A 19,016-nucleotide genomic window follows, 5' to 3' on the forward strand; every position below is an offset into this window, starting at 1 on the left:
GTTCCCCTTAAACCTAAGGACTCGGAATAGGTGACCATGATGAACTGAGGTGGGAGCACAGACAAATTGACTGAGAATATGGACTGCATGTGCGATGTCAGGTCTGGTCACTGTGAGGTACACTAGACTGCCGACGATGTGACGGTAGCGAGAGGGATCCTCAAGAGGAGTGCCATCAGTAGGACGCAACTGCAGATGAAGCTCCATAGGTGTAGCAGCAATGCGTGTGTCAGTGAGACCTGAGCGAAGAATCAAATCCTGAGTGTACTTTTGCTGGGAGATATAGTAACCATCATCGGTGTGCTCAACCTCAATCCCGAGAAAATAGCTGAGAGACCCCAAATCTGACATCTTAAATTGTTCACTCAATTTTTTCTTAACAAAATCAATATACCCAACATCATCTCCAGTGATCAACATGTCATCTACATAAAGTAGAAGCAATGTACGGCCATGCTCAGATGTATGAATGAAGAGTGCAGGGTCATGTTCGCTAGGAGAAAAACCGGCAGCTTGAATCACAGAACTGAACCGCTCAAACCAGGCACGAGGGGCTTGCTTAAGCCCATAAAGAGCCTTTCGAAGACGACAAACATGACCTAATGGAACCTTGATACCTGGAGGTGGCTGCATATAAACCTCCTCATGTAAATCACCATGAAGGAAGGCATTCTTCACATCCATGTGGTAAATTTTCCATGACCGAGTAGCAACCACAGCAATTAGAGTTCGAACTGAAGTCATGTGAGCAACAGGAGCAAACGTCTCATCATAATCTTTCCCATGAGACTGCTGAAAACCTCTTGCAACAAGGCGAGCCTTGTAGCGTTCCACAGAACCATTTGACTTGGTTTTAACCTTATACACCCATTTGCAAGTGATAGGGACTGAACGAGGAGGTAATGGTACCAAATCCCATGTACCAGTACGCTCTAAGGCTGCAAGCTCCTCTGACATAGCCAGTTGCCACTCAGGTGACACAACTGCCTCCTGATAGGTACTAGGCTCAGAAACAACCCCTGCATACAAGTCCTTCTTGTATCGCGTTGCTAGAGAAGAGCCGTCAGTGCAAGGATCAGTAGTACTGGCTGGAGGAGTAGAAGACAAAGGCATAGATGACTGCGTGTCACATGGAACTTTAGAACGACGAGTGTAATGGAAAGTACTGGCTGGAGGAGTAGAATAACGACGAGTGTAATGGAAAGGAAGACTATCTAGAGGTGGAGCTAGTGGAAGAGAGAAAGGAGCTGGTGAGGAAGGAGATGAAACATGTGGTGGGGATGGTTCTGATGTTAGGACAGAGGAAGGTTGTTCAGCTATGGACTCATCTAAAAAGATAGGTGGAAGTGAAAGAAACGAGGTAGACTCTAAAGAAGTTGAGGATGATGGTTTAGTGGAAGGGGAATAGAAGAAGGGTTGATCCTCAACAAAAGTGACATCGCGAGAAAAGCGAATGCGGCGAGCAGAAGAATCATAGCAACGGTAGCCCTTATGTTCAAGACTATATCCAAGGAAGACACACTCAGCAGACTGAGCAGTCAACTTGGTACGCTCACGAGGTGCTAAAAGAACATAACAAGTACAACCAAAGACACGGAGGTGGTCATACGTGGGAGGAGAACCAAACAAAACCTCACCAGGACACTTGCCCTCAAGGCGAGTAGAAGGTTGGAGATTGATAAGATAAACAGCAGTTGAGATAGCTTCACCCCAAAAATGAGTGGGGACAAAGGAAGAAATCAGAAGGGTACGAGCTGTCTCAACAATATGGCGATGCTTACACTCAGCAACACCATTCTGAGCATGGGCACCAGGGCATGAAAGCTGAGGGAGAGTACCCTCAGATGAGAGAAACTCGCGAAAAGCAGTAGATAGATACTCCCCCCCGGAGTCAGAACGAAAAACACGAACAACACTGGAAAACTGAGTATGGACCATATGTACAAAAGCCTTATATATAGAAAACAACTCAGAACGATGCTTCATAAAATAGACCCAAGTATGTCGGGAGTGATCATCAACAAATATGACATAATGTTTGTGGCCACCTTTTGAAACAAAGGGGGAAGGACCCCATACATCAGAGTGCACTAAATCAAAAGGATGACTAGAATGAGTAGTGCTGGAAGAGTATGGAAGCTGTATTTGTTTCCCTAGCTTACAACCCTTACAGTGAAAACCAGCATCTATGGAAACATGACCCAAAACACCTTGTCGAACAAGGGTAGATAAACGAGAACCACACAAGTGACCTAAGCGATGGTGCCACTGGGCAAAAGAAAACGACGAAGTGGATCTTGATGTTGATGCAACCATCCGGAACGCGGATGTGGTGGAAGCTGAAGGAAGGTGTAAGGTGTCAAGGATGTAGAGGGATGTGGATCCTCTACGGCGATGGCCAGTTCCAATGACCCTCTTGCTCTGACGGTCCTGCACATAACAAAATGAGTCATCAAAACCAACAAAGTAGTTCATATCAGCAAGCTGGCCAACAGACATAAGATTCATGGACAGCTCTGGAGCAAAGGAGATGGCAGGAACAGAAAACTTGGATGTGCAAAGAGAACCCTGATGAGTAATAGAACAAGGTGTACCATCAGCAGTCTGAACAGAGGCACCATCCCGCACTGGCTGGCAAGACATAAGCTGAGAGCGATCAGAGGTCACATGGAAAGAAGCTCCAGAGTCCAGAACCCAAGGCTGGGTTGCAGCAACGGCGGGCTGAGAGAGAACAGATGTAGAAGCACCCCTCGCTTGCTGCTGATAAGGAGCCTGGGGTGCACGACGCTGCTGATTGAGGGCCCGTCTAGCCTGAAACTCAGCTAACAGCTCTGGATGAAGCTTGAAACAACCATCTCTATGGTGTCTTGCCTTCTTGCAGAACGAGCAGATGACAGCTGAAGGTGTGCCCTTGGAGGCACCTGGCCGCTGAGGAAAAGCCAGAACACTAGTGTGTAGAGTCTGCGCAGAAGTAGTCCCAAGAGAACGGAGACGAGTCTCCTCAGCGATCAAGCTAGCAAGTGCCTCTGTCAAGGTGGGAGGAGTCGTATGACCAAGCAATTGAGTGCGAATGTTCTCAAAGTTTGGCTTGAGACCCATCACAAACTGAAACATGAGAGTCTGATGGTCGTACTTTTCCTTCGCTGCACATGACTGACAACCAGAATTACCCTTTGGAACCATGGAACCTAGCTGCCCAGTGATGCGAGTGAAAGCTCCATAGTACTCTTCTATGGACATGTCTTCTGGCTGCCGAGTGTTGTGTAAATTCTGCAACAAGGAGAAATGAAGTGCACTGCTGGGCTGAAGGTAGCGCTACTCAAAGTACTTCCATATCTCTTTAGCTGAAGTGTGATGCTCAAGACTCATTCAGAGTGAGGGTTCAACACCCAGAATTAAAACTCCCATCACACGATCATCGATCTTTTGCCAAGACTTCCTTGCTGCATCATCATTTGGACTAGGTGGATCATCTGTATGAGAAACAAAACCAGCCGTCCTCAAGACAGTCCGGGCAGAAAATGCCCATTCCCTGTAGTTTGAACCATCAAGCTTGATATCTATGATCAAAGAACCAAATCCGAAATCATTTCTTGCCATAATGGTGAGCGGCCAGCAGCTGGAAACACCCAATTTGATAGCAGCTGCAGGCAGCAACAAGAGATGAGCAGCAGACAGCCACAAACAGGAGCAGCAACCCACTAGGCTGGCTGCTGCTTGCTGGATCTCACTGGATAGAAGGAGGAGCTTGCTGGATCTTGCTATATAGGAGGGGGAACGCCTGGAGCTTGCTGTAGAGCAGGGAAGGCACCAAGAGCTTGCTGGAGATGGCTGCTGGAGAGCAGGGGAAGTATTCTCACAGAGTAGCTGTGAGGACACACAGAGGAGCTGCTGGAGAGCAGCTCCTACAGGTTGATGACGAAGATGGGATGGGGCAGCGATGTGGATGTCTCCTCACCAGACAGATCCGCCTGAATCACCTCACCGGCGGCGATTTCATGGGTGGCGGCTGGAAGAGGGACTAGGGTTTGGTCCTGGTCTGATACCATGTTAGAGAACGTGAGGAAGAGAGAATGACCGAACAGTTTTCTGTATTGAGGAGGAGAGAGAGATATACAAGGTTACATGGGCCTGGGCCTCACTCTAGACTATGGGCCTGGGCCTATACAAGACAAACACAACATACCTCACTCTAGACTATGGGCCTGGGCCTGTACAAGACAAACACAACATATATACTTAACAGAGTGAATATTTGATCTACTGTTGTAATTTGTAATAGTTTAAACCTCCCTATATTCTATGCATAGTACAATTTATAACCCATTTGGTTGAAATTACCTTTAACTATAAGGAAAAGTGTTAGCCCATCCATTTGATGAATAACAGGTATGTATGAGTTTAATATTCGCTTGAAGTTATAGGTCTCCCAGACTCCCACTCTAGGACTGGCTGTTATCCCAACGGAATATTGGCTCTATGACACCGACATATCACAGGTTAAAAAAAACACAACAAAATTTGTAGGCTCACTTCTTCCCATTTTGCATCCAAATTCTCCAAAGTTAAGTTTTTACTATCCGCTAATTCATACTAACGGAGGTCCCACCCCGTCATCAGTCCTGTGTTGCCTATGCTTGCGCCCTAAAACGGTTGCACTGCCTCTTCCCATGTCGCCATCTTCTAACCTCTACAGACCTTAGGAACAGTGTATTCTTCTCAAAGCTAGACCCCATGCTTTCTTGTCCACTGCACCACCAGTCAGCTCACTGAGCTACCATTGCACACACCTCCTCCTTGTCATCTGGGTAGCCTACAGCTCTCACCCAACTGCGCCGCTGGCGACTATCGTCACCAAGGTTTTTGAGTCGCCGAGTCAAGCCAAGTCGCCAAGGCTGCGGCTAGTGGCTTGCTGGCTTGAGTCAGTGACTTGCCTGGACTAATCGCCCCAAGTCGCCATGGCAGTAGAGTGCGGTCCCGCACCTGTTTCCCTCCTTTGCATAGCCCATTAATGCCAGATAAGCAAAGTTATCAAGCCGAACAGGCCCAACACGGCCCAGCTAACCACTCCCGGCCCTCATCCACTCGCTAAACCTAGCGCTGCCAGCCCGCACTCCTTCATCTGCGCCTCTCCCTTCGAACTTCTTCCTCTGCGCCGCCGGCGAGGAGAGGCGGCGCCTCCTCCCCCGCCTCCTCTCCCTCCCCCACCTCCTCCCCAGCCTCACCCGTCTCCGGCTCAGTCCTGCAGCTTCATCTCCTCCTCCCCCGCCTTAGTCTGCGCCGCCGCAGCCTCGCTCGAGGTCACGGCCGTCGCCGCGGAGGTCCAGCCGCCGTCGATCTGAAGGGGGTGCATCGCCAGCGAGCTGCGGCGGCGGTTCCTAGGTCACGACCACGAGCGCCATGGCTTCCTCTCCTCCCGAGCTCCCTCCCTTTCCCTCTCTCTGTCGAGCCAGCAAGTCAATTAATCTACTAATCGCAGCGATTAATCGCAGAAAATCGCTGTTGAGCCAGCGAGTCGGGCGACTCGCTCCGCGAGCCAAGTCGCCCGCGCAAGCCAGTCACGGTGCGACGACTAGGCGATTAGTCGGTGACTCAAAAACCTTGATCGTCACAAGACTATGTGCCCCCCCCCCCCCCCAATCCTAGCTGCCGTCCCCAATTTCACCAGGAGTCCACCAATGTATGGCTGCGGTATTGCATGAACAAAAGGTGTTCACTATCATCTTGGTTTTTGCCAGCATAGAAAAAAGTTTCTCCCAAGACTCAAAATGCACAATCCTTGTCGTTCTGCCAGTCTATCTTTACCGAAAAAGGCTTTCGCCCCACTTTATATATAAAGCAAAGATCAACATCATCCGGAACAAACGCACGCCAACATCACACACACCCAAGGCAGGATACAAAAGCGCTGAGCGCAACAACACCACCCCTAGCACACTACCATGAAGAGATGAAGCCGCATACAACGAACCGTGGACTCCAAGGCGGCGCCTTCAGGAAGGAAACGACAGCAGAGCGCCGCCACCGCCCGATCCGAGGATCAGAGTTTCCCCTTGAGCCGCACGAGGGCGGTGAGAGCCGCGACGACGCCTTCAAGAAGGGAACGAGCTTTGCCGTCGCCGGTCCGTCCGAAGATAGAGCAGGTTTTCACCCCGGCCAACACTCACCGCCACCGAACGCTACACCCCGGCTACCACGCTACCCACACGGCCATGGCCACCGGGCAGCGCCAAGACACGGGCTTTGTCCAAGAGCACCGCGCTACCGCCACCAGGGCCGCCGCCCCCGCATCCAAGACCTTGACACCACCGCACCCGAGACCCGCCGCTATCCCATCCAAAGAGACGCGCGGAAAAGGACCCGCCTTTGCACCCCTGGTCCACCCCCAGCGTCGAGATCCAATAGGTTGGCCAGCACTGGCATCCATCGACCAATCCTGCAGCCCGGAGCGCGAGACGAGTTCGGTTCTACAACACCGTGGGGGGGGGGGGGGGCGAGGTCAGCCCTGCTGCATTGTGCGCGAGACGAGCTCGGTCCTGCGGCACTGTGCGCGAGATGAGCTCGGTCCTGCTGCACCGGGCGCGAGACGAGCGATGGACCGCAGCTACGAAAGGGCCAACCCTTCGAAGGGAGAAGCGATCGGGCACCGAGGAGATGGGGTGGAGGCCGAAACGGTCCGAACGCAGACAAGCCGACGCCGGAGAAGCCGGCCGCCGCCGCAAGCAGATCCGCCAAGCCAGCATGAAGCCGCCACGACACCGGGAGTCCACCAACGCCGGACCTCCACACGTCGCCGCCCACGGCCGGAGCAACGGCCACGCCTGGCGCTGCCCTACCCGCGTCGCCCGGCGAGCTCCTAGCGCCGGAGCCGCCGGGCACGCACCACCGCCGCCACGCGCCGTCGGTCGACCACCACCGCCAGATCCGGCCGGATCCAGCAGGAGGCCGACCGCGCGCCACCTCCCGGGACGAGAGCGCCGCAGCCGCCCCGCCGCGCGCGAGATCCAGGGCGCCGGCCGCCCTGCGAGACCGCCGCCGAGATGCTGAACCCCACGAAGTCCAGCGCCGCCGCTCGAGGAGGCCGCCCCGCGCCGACGTCCCACGAGCAGGGGGGGAGAAGGGCCCCGCCGCCGCTGCGCCCACCGGGCTTTGCCCGGCGGAGCTTGCTGGCGGCGGCGAGGGGAGGGGAGGAAGACGGGGCCGAAGGCGGTGGCAGCGAAGGTTCCCCCCCGGCGCTCGCGGGCGCGTCGCGGGGGAGGGGAGGAGTGGGGCAGGCCTGGAGGCGCGCGCCCGGCGGCCGGCGGCGGCGGGAGCAGGTGAGGGGGTGGGCGGCGGGGGAGGGAACCCTAGCGGGGGAGCGGGGATGTAAGTTCGCTTTGCTCTCTGTCCCCTCTCTATCTTTATGAAAACTTCCCTATCTCAGATTGGAAATAAGATCATGAGAAACGAAACCAAGCCATAGCAGCAGCACAACCATGGATCCAAGCAGACGAGTCAAGCAGCCTGGTGCTGGAGTTCCAAGCATGAAGCACCAGCTGTCCTCCGTGCCGTGTCTCCCCTCCATGACCATGAGGCAAGCAGTGGACAAGAAACTGGCAGCAGGAATGGCATGGATTGAAGGCCTGCTGCTCAGCGATAGGATAGCAGGATTTGATGATTCAATCTAGGATAAATTTCAGTGCAAACCAGTTTAACAAAATCGGATAAGTTTTTTTTTTTCATTCCCAGTACTCAATTTTTGGAGAAAGAGAATAACAGGAAAGATGGTAGCAGAATCCCAAGGAATCTAAAAGAACAGAAGTTGCTGTCAGGGCCTCCCCTTAGGTTTTTTCTCTCAAAAAATGTGTTAGAACCGAACATCACAAGTTTTTGATGGTATTGAAGTGTATAAATAAATTTCCAGGTTTTTTCTAAATCTGTTTGTTTTGGTGTGACAGAAATTTCATATTCCCATTCATGAAATTCATGGAAAAATAGAAGAAAAATCTCCAAATTGACATCAAGAAAGAGCAATAGAAACCATAGCATATGATGATATTTTTTCTGTCAGGTTGGTCAAAAATTGTATGCTCCTGCCAGTATAATTCATTATCACAAGGTCCCATAATCTGAATTATGATAATTAACTAGATCATTGATAGCGCGCGTTGCTGCTCCCATCCATTATGATGATAGAATGCTAGGAATTTAGTAAATATAAGCATGAAGATAAGAAATATATGTTTATGTTAGTATCAAAACTAACCATATAAATCTAAAGTAGAAGTATCTACCAAATAGTATTTTAACCAATCATGATAAGAATATAGGGTTTTTATTTCCAGAATAATAATAACATATCATCCCAACTGAAGTGTTATTTACAAAGATCTAAACATATGCTGCTTTCACTACCTCCACACATTTGTATCAAAGGTGTTATTATTTGGACTTCTTGATGGAGTTTGGAAGCAGATAGCTTAACTGCACACGTCTAAAAGAACAAACCAAAAGATTTGAAGACTGGTTATGTGGGAAGCATCTTTAAGCAAGAACAAGTGGAAACAATATTTTCACAGAAGTAGTCTGACATCTTGAGATGAAATTGATCCGAAAGTACAAGAAACAAAATGTAGGAAATATCAAAATGACAATGATACCCAAAGTGGTCGGACCCTTCCCCGGACCCTGCGCAAGCGGGAGCTACATGCACCGGGCTGCCCTTTTTCTTTTTTTTAGTCACATGAAGTAGTCTGACATCATTAGATGGAACTCATCCGAAAGTACAAGTTAAGACAAGGTATATACATAAATTTAGTGTACAAAAAATGGAATGCAGAAAATATCGAAATGACAATGATTTATCATTCATGCTTATAGGACACCAGGCAGTGGCGATTCTAGAGTTTATTCGTTTTTCTCTTCTACTCTATAGGTACCAGGCAGAAATTTAAAAAGGTGCTTCAGATAACCAACTTTTTTTTACGGGTGCAGATAACCAACTTATTGAAGTGATGTGCACCAAGAGAGTTAAGGGAACAGGGCACATGAACTGATGACAGAGAGAAAATAGTTGTCTTTTAACTTGCGACATCCCCTATGTGAGATGAAGCCAAAGAATATTCAGTGTGGGAGATTGACGATTGGGCAAAGTAGTGGCACCTAGGTTTCTTGCACATTTTTTGCTTCATCACATTAGAAGGGGATCTTCACTGTTGCCTCATGCCTTCACGAAAGTAAATTGTCACATAAGCAATCGCATATCCTTAATGCATATATACTAAAACATGAAGATATGAGGTATGACAGTACACGTGAACTAATTATCTGGCCCACGACCACGGGAGCAACTAAACAATGAAGGACATCTAAATATAAAAAATGATAAAATGATAAAACGGATGATGATGGTAATAGCAATTACATCGAGTCAACAATAAGTAACTATATAATGATGATTCCATTATGAATCTACTGTATGGAAAATATTATCTTCGAAACATCACACGAGTAACCTGTTTACTTTGGTTATTGTTAAGTAATTTGGCAAAAATAGAACATTATTAAACAAAAAAAGAGAGGAGATAATAAGGCGCTGACCAGCCTTATGCATTAATTAGGAGTTGGGAGCTAGAGGAGTTATAATTTACAAAGAACAGTGAACCCAGATGAAAAATAATAAATCAGTACCTCTTGTAACTCCAATCCCAAATAAAAAAGCATGCATCGCACTGTTGGACTGTTGTATACAAAGAACATGAGATGCCTCCTCGTTCAACAGTGCTGCCAATTGTCGCGTCCATAGGCAGTGGAATTATTTCAGTAAATAATATGCATAGAAAGCGCCATGATATTGTAGGAATAATAGACACGTGTACACAGATTTACACAGATACTAACTTGGCCGTTAGGCAATGGAAATCAACAGCATTAGGATACCTTCACTAACTGAATAACCAGTCGCCAACCCAACCATTACCGAAAAAGGCTTTCGCCCTGCTTTATATATAAAGCAAAGATCAACATCATCCGGAACAAACACACGCCAACACCTGTTGTAGGGTGGAACCCTAGATGGAGATCTTTCATGAATTGGAGGGGAAATCCCCAAGAACACGAAGAACACGAAGAACACAAGAGAGGGGAAACACTCAAATTGACTAGATCCAATCACACATATGCTAGATCCAAGAACACACAAGAGATCACAATGATTCAAGGACAACAAAGGAAAGATACAAGGTAGCTAATTCATCCCAATCCTATGAGGAAAGAGGTCTTGATGATCCTATGATGGGGATCCTTCCCTAGATGGGGTCTTGATATCCACAAGAGGATCTTCTCCCTTAGGAGGTCGTGATCTCCATGAGGAAGATGAGCAAAGCTCTCTCTTTGTCTATCCAATACTTTGCTATCCTCTAAATGAGCTAGGGGAGGAGTATATAAAGGCTAGGGACGAAATTGGGGAAGAGATGGATACAAAGGTCCAAAATGACCCTGAAAATGTAGACACTCTCGGAGGGGTCCGGGCACCCGGGGTGCGGAGGACCGGGCACCCGGTCCGGTCAGGGGCGCCGACTGAAGGGGGGGCGGGCAGCCGGGGTCCAAGGCACGGGCACCCGGGGAGGCCACATGGCTGGGCGGGGCAGGCCGGGCACCCGGGGTTGAGGGCCCGGGCACCCGGGGGCGAGCTGGGCGCGGCCCAAGTGGCAGGCCGGGCACCCGGGGCCAGTTGCCGGGGCACCCGGGGTGGGCTGGGCGAGGCCTAGGTAGGGGGGCCGGGCACCCGGGGCCGGCTGGGGCGCTGCCCAGGCTGTGGCCGGGCACCCGGGGTGTCCAGGGGCTGCAGCCCTTCCATCTTCTTGTTCTCCTCTCCTTCTTCTCTCTTGTCTCTCCTTTCTCCCTCGTTCCCTTGGTGCTCTTCCTCCTCCTTGGATGCTTGAATCTCCGTCCTCGTTTCCTCTCGGTCATCCCCTTGGTACCTAACAAGGCACAACGTTTCTATTTGAGGTAGGATCCGACTCATATGAAACCGAATGAAGTTTGAAGGGGAAGGAGTCAACCTCAGTTTCGGTGGCACGTGCGTGTGCTCTTGTCATCGGTCCTCTTCGTGCTTGCTGTGGTGGTGTGACGTCCATGGGGATGGTCAAGGGATGCTCGGCATCAACACCACACACACCCAAGGCAGGATACAAAAGCGCTGAGCGCAACAACACCACCCCTAGCACACTACCATGAAGAGATGAAGCTGCATACAACGAACCGTGGACTCCAAGGCGGCGCCTTCAGGAAGGAAACGACACCGGAGCGCCGCCAACGCCCGATCTAAGGATCAGAGTTTCCCCTGGAGCCGCACGACGGGTGGTGAGAGCCGCGACGACGCCTTCAAGAAGGGAACAAGCTTCGCCGTCGCCGGTCTGTCCGAAGATAGAGCAGGTTTTCACCCGGCCAACACTCACCGCCACCGAATGCTACACCCCGGCTACCACGCCGCCCACACGGCCATGGCCACCGGGCAGCGCCAAGACACGGGCTCTGCCCAAGAGCACTGCGTACCGCTCTAGGTCGACGGATTCCTATACCAATCTCTTTGCGTTTTCTCGATTTTTTTTCCTATATGCAGTTCAGATATAAATTTTGCTGTATGTTTGGACAATACTCTTATGATTTCGAGAAATCTGGTCTGGTATAATCATTGTTGACATGCCCATGGTTCTGATATTTGGGTAGTTATAGATTTACGAACATTTGTCAGACCTAATAATTGTTTCTGTTTGCTCTGCAGGACTATGGCAAGCTTCAAAATAGATTTTTATCACGCAAACCAGCAAATGTTATATTGTCAAGTATGGAGGTTGTTGCTCAATCCATGGGGTTTAAGACACATATTCGCAATTATAAGGTAAGGTTTGCCGTCCAGTCTGTTCTGTCATGCATATTAGCAACCTTCTGACTTGAGATCTTAACAGACAACTGGGTTTTCTATTCATTTTATAATGGTTAGCATATACTTTCCCTCGTATCAAATATAAGGCGTATCTTGTGTGCCCACTTGAAACTTTGACCATAAATTCTGCCTACTTACTGGTTACAAAATCTTAATGACAACATGTGCTTTCGAATACAAATCCAATGGTATCAATTTATATAAACTAGCCCTCACATTTTCTAATAATTACTCCTTTTGTATCAAAATATAAGACGTTTTTTGATACTGTCAGTGTCAAAAACGCTTATATTTTGATTTGGAGGGAGTATTAGTGAAAGCATTAATTTGGACAGTCAAAACATGCCCAAAGCCCAAGCGGTCGCATGCCGAGCCGTTTCGCATCGCCACCAATTACGCTGCGGCGATCCCGAGGCCACACCATGCCACAGTCCTGTACTCTTGGGGAGTTCTTGGCCACCGCCACGAAACATCTCAACGCCGCCTTGCCAGCCCTGGGGAAGAAGCCGCGTCGACCACTCAACTTCGCCCCTTGCCGTGGACGATCTGCAGCTGCGACCTGCCAACCATGCGCTCCCCCCACGGCGCAGCGACGCCCCCACGTCCAAATCCTACGCACCCTCGGGATCATTGGAACCGACCAAAAGATTACCGCCGCGGAGATGAAGGCCTACGACGGCATGTTCGCGGCACCGCTACCCCTGACGGTCCTCAAGGCCATCGCTGCACTAGTTGATCATGAGATCCCAGCCTGCATGGCATCGGCTGCGACCGCCGCGGCACAAGTCGACGCTGCATGCGAGGGCTAGTCCAGTCTAAACGCGTCTAACCGTCGATCCCGTTCCCATGGATCACGGCCTTAAGATTGCAATCTAGAACGTGCGCGGCCTGAACGCGCGGGCTCGCCGCCATGCCATCAGGTCACTGCTGGACACTACCGGAGCCTCCATTGTATGCATTCAAGAAACAAAAATTAAGTTGATCTACTCGGCTATTGTCCTGGATGCGCTTGGCTCGGAATTCGATGACTACACGTACCTCCCAGCCGATGGTACGCGGGGCGGCATCCTGTTGGCGTGGAAGAGCATGGCCGTGACTATCACGGACCCAATGTTCACCACCAATGCGGTCACTGCAAAGGTGGCCACGGTAGTCACGGACCCAATGTTCACCACCAATGCGGTCACTGCAAAGGTGGCCACGGCTACAGGAACTCCATGGTGGCTAACGGTGGTATATGGCCCTCAGGACGATGCCGACAAGATCGCCTTCCTGCAGGAGCTTCGCGAGATCAGAGCCGCCTGCCCCGACCAGTGGATGGTTTGCGGCGACTTTAATCTCATCCTTCGCGACGACGACAAGAACACGGGCAACATCAACCGACGCATGATGGGCAAATTTCGCCGTCTCACAAATGACCTCACGTTCAAGGAGATCTACCTCAACGGGCGGCGCTACACGTGGTCGAATGAACAATCACCGCCGACACTTGTGCAACTCGACCGAGTGCTCTGCACCGCGGACCGGGAAGACGCGCACAGCGGATGCCACCTTCGATGCCTGGCGTTCGTGGTGTCGGACCACGCCCCGTTGCTGCTGGACTGCTCACCCACGCCCTCCTCGCACAGACGATTCCATTTTGAGGAATACTCGCTGCGATTGGACGGGTTCCATGACGTGGTGACCGCGGCCTGGGGCTCTACACACCACGCCGACCCCTTCCACCGTCTCATGCTCAGGCTCCAGGCGGCGACGACGAGTCTTACTAGCTGGAGCTCCAGGTCTACGGGCAACATCAAGGCCAAGCTTGCGATCTCTCAGGAGCTCATCTCGCGCTTCGACCAAGCCCAGGAATCGCGCAACCTCTCGACCCTGGAAGCCTGGCTTCGCAAGCAACTCAAGATATCCTACCTGGGGCTCGCATCCATGGAGCGCATGATCGCCCGACAACGCTCCCGCATTGCCAATCTCAAAGACGGCGACGCCAGCACGGGCTTTTTCCACCGGCAGTGCTCGTTCTGTCGGCAGAAGAACCACATCTACAGCCTGGCCGCGGACGGCAGGGTGCTCACGGACCACACCGACATGGCGGAGGCGGCCTTCGCTCATTTTGAGGCCCTGCTCGGCACGGCGACCGCCCCGGAGCACTCCCTGACCTGTCGCAGTTCATTGAGCCAACCGATCTCGCCGACCTCGGTGCGCTGTTCAGCGCAGAGGAGATTTGGGAGGCTGTCAAGCGCCTCCCCGCATGCAAGGCGCCGGGTCCAGACGGGTTCACAGCGGAATTCCTCCGTGCATGCTGGACCATCATCAGGCAGGATTTCCTCGCCATGTTCCAGCAGCTCTATGACCTGCGAGGAAGGGGGTTCTACAAGCTGAACCAAGCACTGCTGACGTTGCTTTCGAAGAACGCCGCAGCCCATGGGCTGCGCGACTACCGGCCGATCTGCCTGATCCACCTTGTGGCCAAAATCTTCGCCAAGGTGCTTTCGATCCGCCTCGGTGCCAAGCTGGACCACCTGGTCAGCCGCAACCAAAATGCATTCATCTCGGGAAGAAGCTTGCACGACAACTACGTCCTTGTCAAGCAGTCACTCAAGCTGCTGCACCAACTGGGAGCTCTGGAGAGTCATGCTAAAGCTCGACCTCACACGCGCCTTTGATTCCCTGTCATGGCCATTCCTCTTTGAGGTTTTGCGCCAGTATGGATTCGGGAACCGATTCTTGGAGTGGACGGCCATCCTCCTGTCTTCTGCCAGCACGTGCATCCTTCTGAACGGCGAGCCTTGACCCCCCGTCTGGCACCGACAAGGGCTCTCCATGTCCCCGCAGCTCTTCGTGCTCGCCGTCGACACTCTGGGACGGCTTCTACGACATGCACACAGCCTGGGCATCCTGCAGCCCCTGCATCCACGGCGACACATCCCGGCGATCTCGCTCTATGCCGACGACGTCATGGTCTTCTGCCACGCCACGGCGGATGACACCACTGCGATCAGGGAGATCCTCGCCTTTTCGGCAGGGCCTCCGGCCTGCAGGTGAACTTCGCCAAGAGCACCGCCACCATCCTGCATGGCGACCAGGTGGCCACGGAGATGATCGCGCACCTCGGCTGCCCGGTGGCGACTCTCCCCATCACCTACCTCGGCATCCCCATGTCTACGCGCCACCCATCTGCCGCCCAGCTACAGCCCATGGTGGATGCGGTCGCCGCGCGCCTACCGACCTGGAAGGCCTGGCTGATGACTAAAACCGGGCGCCTGGCGTTGGTCTAGTCGGTCCTGAGTGCCATCCCGGTGCACCAATTGCTTGCATTTGCGCCTCCCAAAAAACACTCAAGCAGCTCGAGAAGATTCAGTGTGGTTTCCTTTGGGCTGGACGTGCCGCGGCCAATGGGGGACACTGCCACGTGAACTGGAACAGATTATGCCGCCCCATCGAGCTTGGAGGCCTGGGCGTGCGAGATCTCGAGCGTGCCGGCCTCACTCTACGACTACGCTGGTTATGGTTCTCCAGAACAGACCTGGAGCGAGCGTGGCAAGGGCTCGACCTTCAGTTCTCGCCCACGGAACGGGCCCTGTTCTGGGCATCCACGTCCACGGTCATTGGGAATGGGCAGACCACCCTGCTCTGGGAGGACCGGTGGATCGGCGGCCAATCTGTGCGCGAGCTCATGCCTAACCTATACGGCTGCATCCCCAAGCGACGACGGACGACGAGAACAGTGGCGGACGGGCTCAATGGCAACTCCTGGGCACGCGACATCCAAGGCAACCTCGGCCTCCACGAGATTGGTCAGTATCTGCAGCTCTGGCAGATCATGCAGCGCGCCGAGCTCTCCGCCACACCGGACAGGTTGATCTGGAGATGGACAGCGAGCGGCAACTACTCCGCGCAGTCCTGCTACATGGCCACCTTCCATGGATCAACGGTCTGCTATTCCTGGAAGATAATCTGGAAATGCTGGGCACCGCTGAGAGTCAAGTTCTTCCACTGGCTGGCCAACCAGGACCGGTGCTGGACTGCAGAGAGGGTGGCTCGTCACGGACTCCAGCATCACCCCCGCTGCCTCCTGTGTGACCAGCAGCCGGAAACGTTGCGACATCTGCTGCTGGAATGTCCCCTCGCCCGACAGGCATGGCACGAGACACTGGCCTGGCTACGCATCCAGCCCCGACCCCCACGCAGGAACTGTCGCTTATGGACTGGTGGAAACATGCCAAGGACGACACGCCGCCGATCCTACGCAAGGCCCTGAAATCTGTCGCGTTGCTTGTGCCATGGATGGTTTGGAAGCACAGCTGCGTCTTCGACAATGTGACGCCATCCTTCAACACGCTTCTAGATAGCATTAAGGGCGAGGCCCGCTCTTGGGCGGCAGCTGGGGCACCTGGCCTCCGACTCGTGCTGCCTCAAACCTGCGACGTGCATTAAAAACCGAATGTAACTCGGGCATCCTCGGATGACTGTAACTGAACTTCCCCTTTTCAGTGAAAAGAAACGCAAAGCTTTTGCGTTTTCTCGAAAAAAAACACGCCCTATATTGTGAAATGGGGAGCAACTTATTTTTCTCAGTATGAGTAAACAGACTTGCATTGTTCAAAATACCGGCCGATAAATCAGTTAACTAGCCGATTAATCCCCGCTCGGTGGGTCACCAATTAACCGGTTTATCGGCCGATTAACTGGCCGGTTCGTCTATTAATCCCTTGCTCGCCAGCCAACCAAGCAGTTACCAGCTAACGATTTCCTGAACATTGCAGACTTGGATCTTTTTTATTTCATTACGATTATTTACATTTAATCTGATAATATTATGCACTCTATTTGTTCCCAAATAACATACTGAAGGTCTTATTTTTTCTTTCTTTCTGGATTTGCATTTAACATGTACTCCTGTATTGCTAATGAGTTTCGGTTACTGTTGTGACATGTTTTTATCGCTTATAAGTAGTTTCACTATTAATATGTACAGATGAGGGTGGAAGGTCCAAATGCGAACAAGACTAGCCATCTCACAATTATGCTTCAAGTGAGTCTTGCCCTCTCTGCAGTCATTTATATCTCTTGTTCTAGCTGTATAGTTTTCTCATCCTTTTACTTCATCTGATTTTGCTCTGGTTTTAGATTTTTGAAGTTGCCCCATCAATCTTTATGGTGGAATTAGAGAGATCTGCTGGAGATACTTCAGATTATAATAAGGTCAAGACATATTATTCTTTTTTTGCATATTCCTGCAACTGGCACACCTTATATTATTACTTTCTGTATGAGGCAACTTTCTAGTCTAGAATAAAAGATGAAGATCCTAATGAGCAGTTGTTAAGAAGGATGTTGACTAACATATACATAGTGATGTTTGTAGTAGCCAGATGTAGCTGCTTATTTCGCATATTATCTTTCGGAAAATTGTAAATCTGCTAAACGCAATTTGCTGTTGGTTTTGCTGGACACGCACAACTAACTATGGAGTTTTTATTGTTGCAGTTCGTAAACAACTACTGCTCCAAATTAGATGATATCACCTGGAAAGTTTCTGCTGAGAAGGGAAAATCTAGGACATCCCGGCTATCGAAGCGCTAATTTATGCACTTATTACAATTTATCTGTGTGGGTTTGCTGCAGGTATAATGCGTATTGCTGTTTTGTTTGGATTACGTACATCACGGGCTTGACTAATGAGTGTACTAGTGCAGTTTATCATAATTGATCTATGATCTTTTAGTTATATACTACCCCGGACCTAAAACGTCTTATATTTGTTTACAGAGGGAGGGGGAGATTGTGTTTAGTGCCATGATTGTATACTACGACTAGTCGAGTCTGCTTGTACAAAGAGGTCCATCTAGTAGTTCCGACATGTCAGTTTTCATGTACAGAAATGTGTCAAACAAACTGTACTTCACTTGTCTCCGGGTTTGTTCGGGGAGTTGACATAATTGGTGTGACTTGTATACTGCCAACATTTGTTGCTTTCGTTCCATTTCCACTCTTCAATTTGGTAGCTTGCATGACTCATTATCAACTGATTAAGCAGCATCACCTCATTGGTGTTATCGTGTGCATATCCTTTCTGTTTTCTGATGTCTATTCCACAACGTGAGCCAACAATTTAGGCGAGCATCATATTTGGCTTAAGACAAGACAAATGAGCCTTGTAAAACAACAACCAACACAAAGTGAAATTGCCCATCCACCGTTTCTGGCCACGGAGCAAAGTTTCTCTAAATACTGCAATGATCTGGATTGCCATGACATAACTTGCCTGCCATTTTTTTTTGAAATGGAGGCAAAAGATTTGCCTCATCTCATTGATAAAGAAGGGGTTAAAACAGAGTTACGAGGTCCATTACTCCTCAACAAATGGCCGAAACAAAAACGACTACTCTCGTGGCATGATCAAACTCAATTTCTTTGCCCCGGCAATTACCCAATTCCTCGCCTCACACTATCAAGGCTACAACCCTAGTGGGCAAGGTGGACTTGCCCTGGGATACCCTCGCGTTCCTTTCTTTCCAAATCTCCTATACGACCAACAACAACAGGGAGGCTGTCGCCTTGCGCCCGTGGCCCGTTTGCAGAACGGTCCTCTTCCACCACTCATCGGCGGATAGCAAACCAGGCCAAGCATCGATTTCCAACTTGTGCATACCAAGGCAAAGCTTAATCTCGCGCCACACTCTCACGGAGAACCTACACTTGAATAGTAAGTGGGCCGCAGTCTCGGGTTCTCTTACAAAGTTGGCAATCGCCACAATTTGGCCACCCTCTCCTCTGGAGCCTATCGGCCGTCCAAACTCTATTTTTGACCACAAGCCAGGCGAAGAATTTGCACTTAGGAGGAATTTGCACTTAGGAGGTGCCCAGTTATCCCACACGAGGGATCTCATGCTACGACGGCACTAGCAAAGAGCGCCGTGTAGGCAGAGGAGACCGAGTAGCCGTGAATTTTCAAGCAATGTCATCTGCAGCTCCTTCCGTGAGCTGAACCTGCTGAGTTCTCCCCCATAGGACATGAAACTGCTGAAGATGGGCAACACCCAGTCCATTGGAGATGTTGATTCTTTGCACCCATGTGTCGTTAAGCATG

The 19,016-nt window shown here is 50.9% G+C and overlaps 1 protein-coding gene across 3 annotated transcripts in view; it reads left to right on the forward strand.

Moving 5' to 3' along the window:
* LOC123069814 (CBL-interacting protein kinase 8) overlaps window positions 1-17,987 on the forward strand; it is a 40,250-nt gene extending 22,263 nt beyond the window's left edge. For 2 of the 3 annotated variants that reach the window (XM_044492750.1, XM_044492748.1), the window contains 4 exons: window positions 11,765-11,881; window positions 16,902-16,958; window positions 17,054-17,128; window positions 17,414-17,987. In XM_044492750.1, the coding sequence (XP_044348685.1) occupies window positions 11,765-11,881; window positions 16,902-16,958; window positions 17,054-17,128; window positions 17,414-17,509 (345 nt within the window). In that variant the 3' untranslated portion in view covers window positions 17,510-17,987. The remainder of the gene's footprint in view (window positions 1-11,764; window positions 11,882-16,901; window positions 16,959-17,053; window positions 17,129-17,413) is intronic. The other variant, XM_044492749.1, reaches the window with a different exon arrangement.
* Window positions 17,988-19,016: the final 1,029 nt, after the last annotated feature.

The sequence above is a fragment of the Triticum aestivum genome, chromosome 3B, assembly GCF_018294505.1.
Source record: "Triticum aestivum cultivar Chinese Spring chromosome 3B, IWGSC CS RefSeq v2.1, whole genome shotgun sequence".
Classification (NCBI taxonomy): domain Eukaryota; kingdom Viridiplantae; phylum Streptophyta; class Magnoliopsida; order Poales; family Poaceae; genus Triticum; species Triticum aestivum.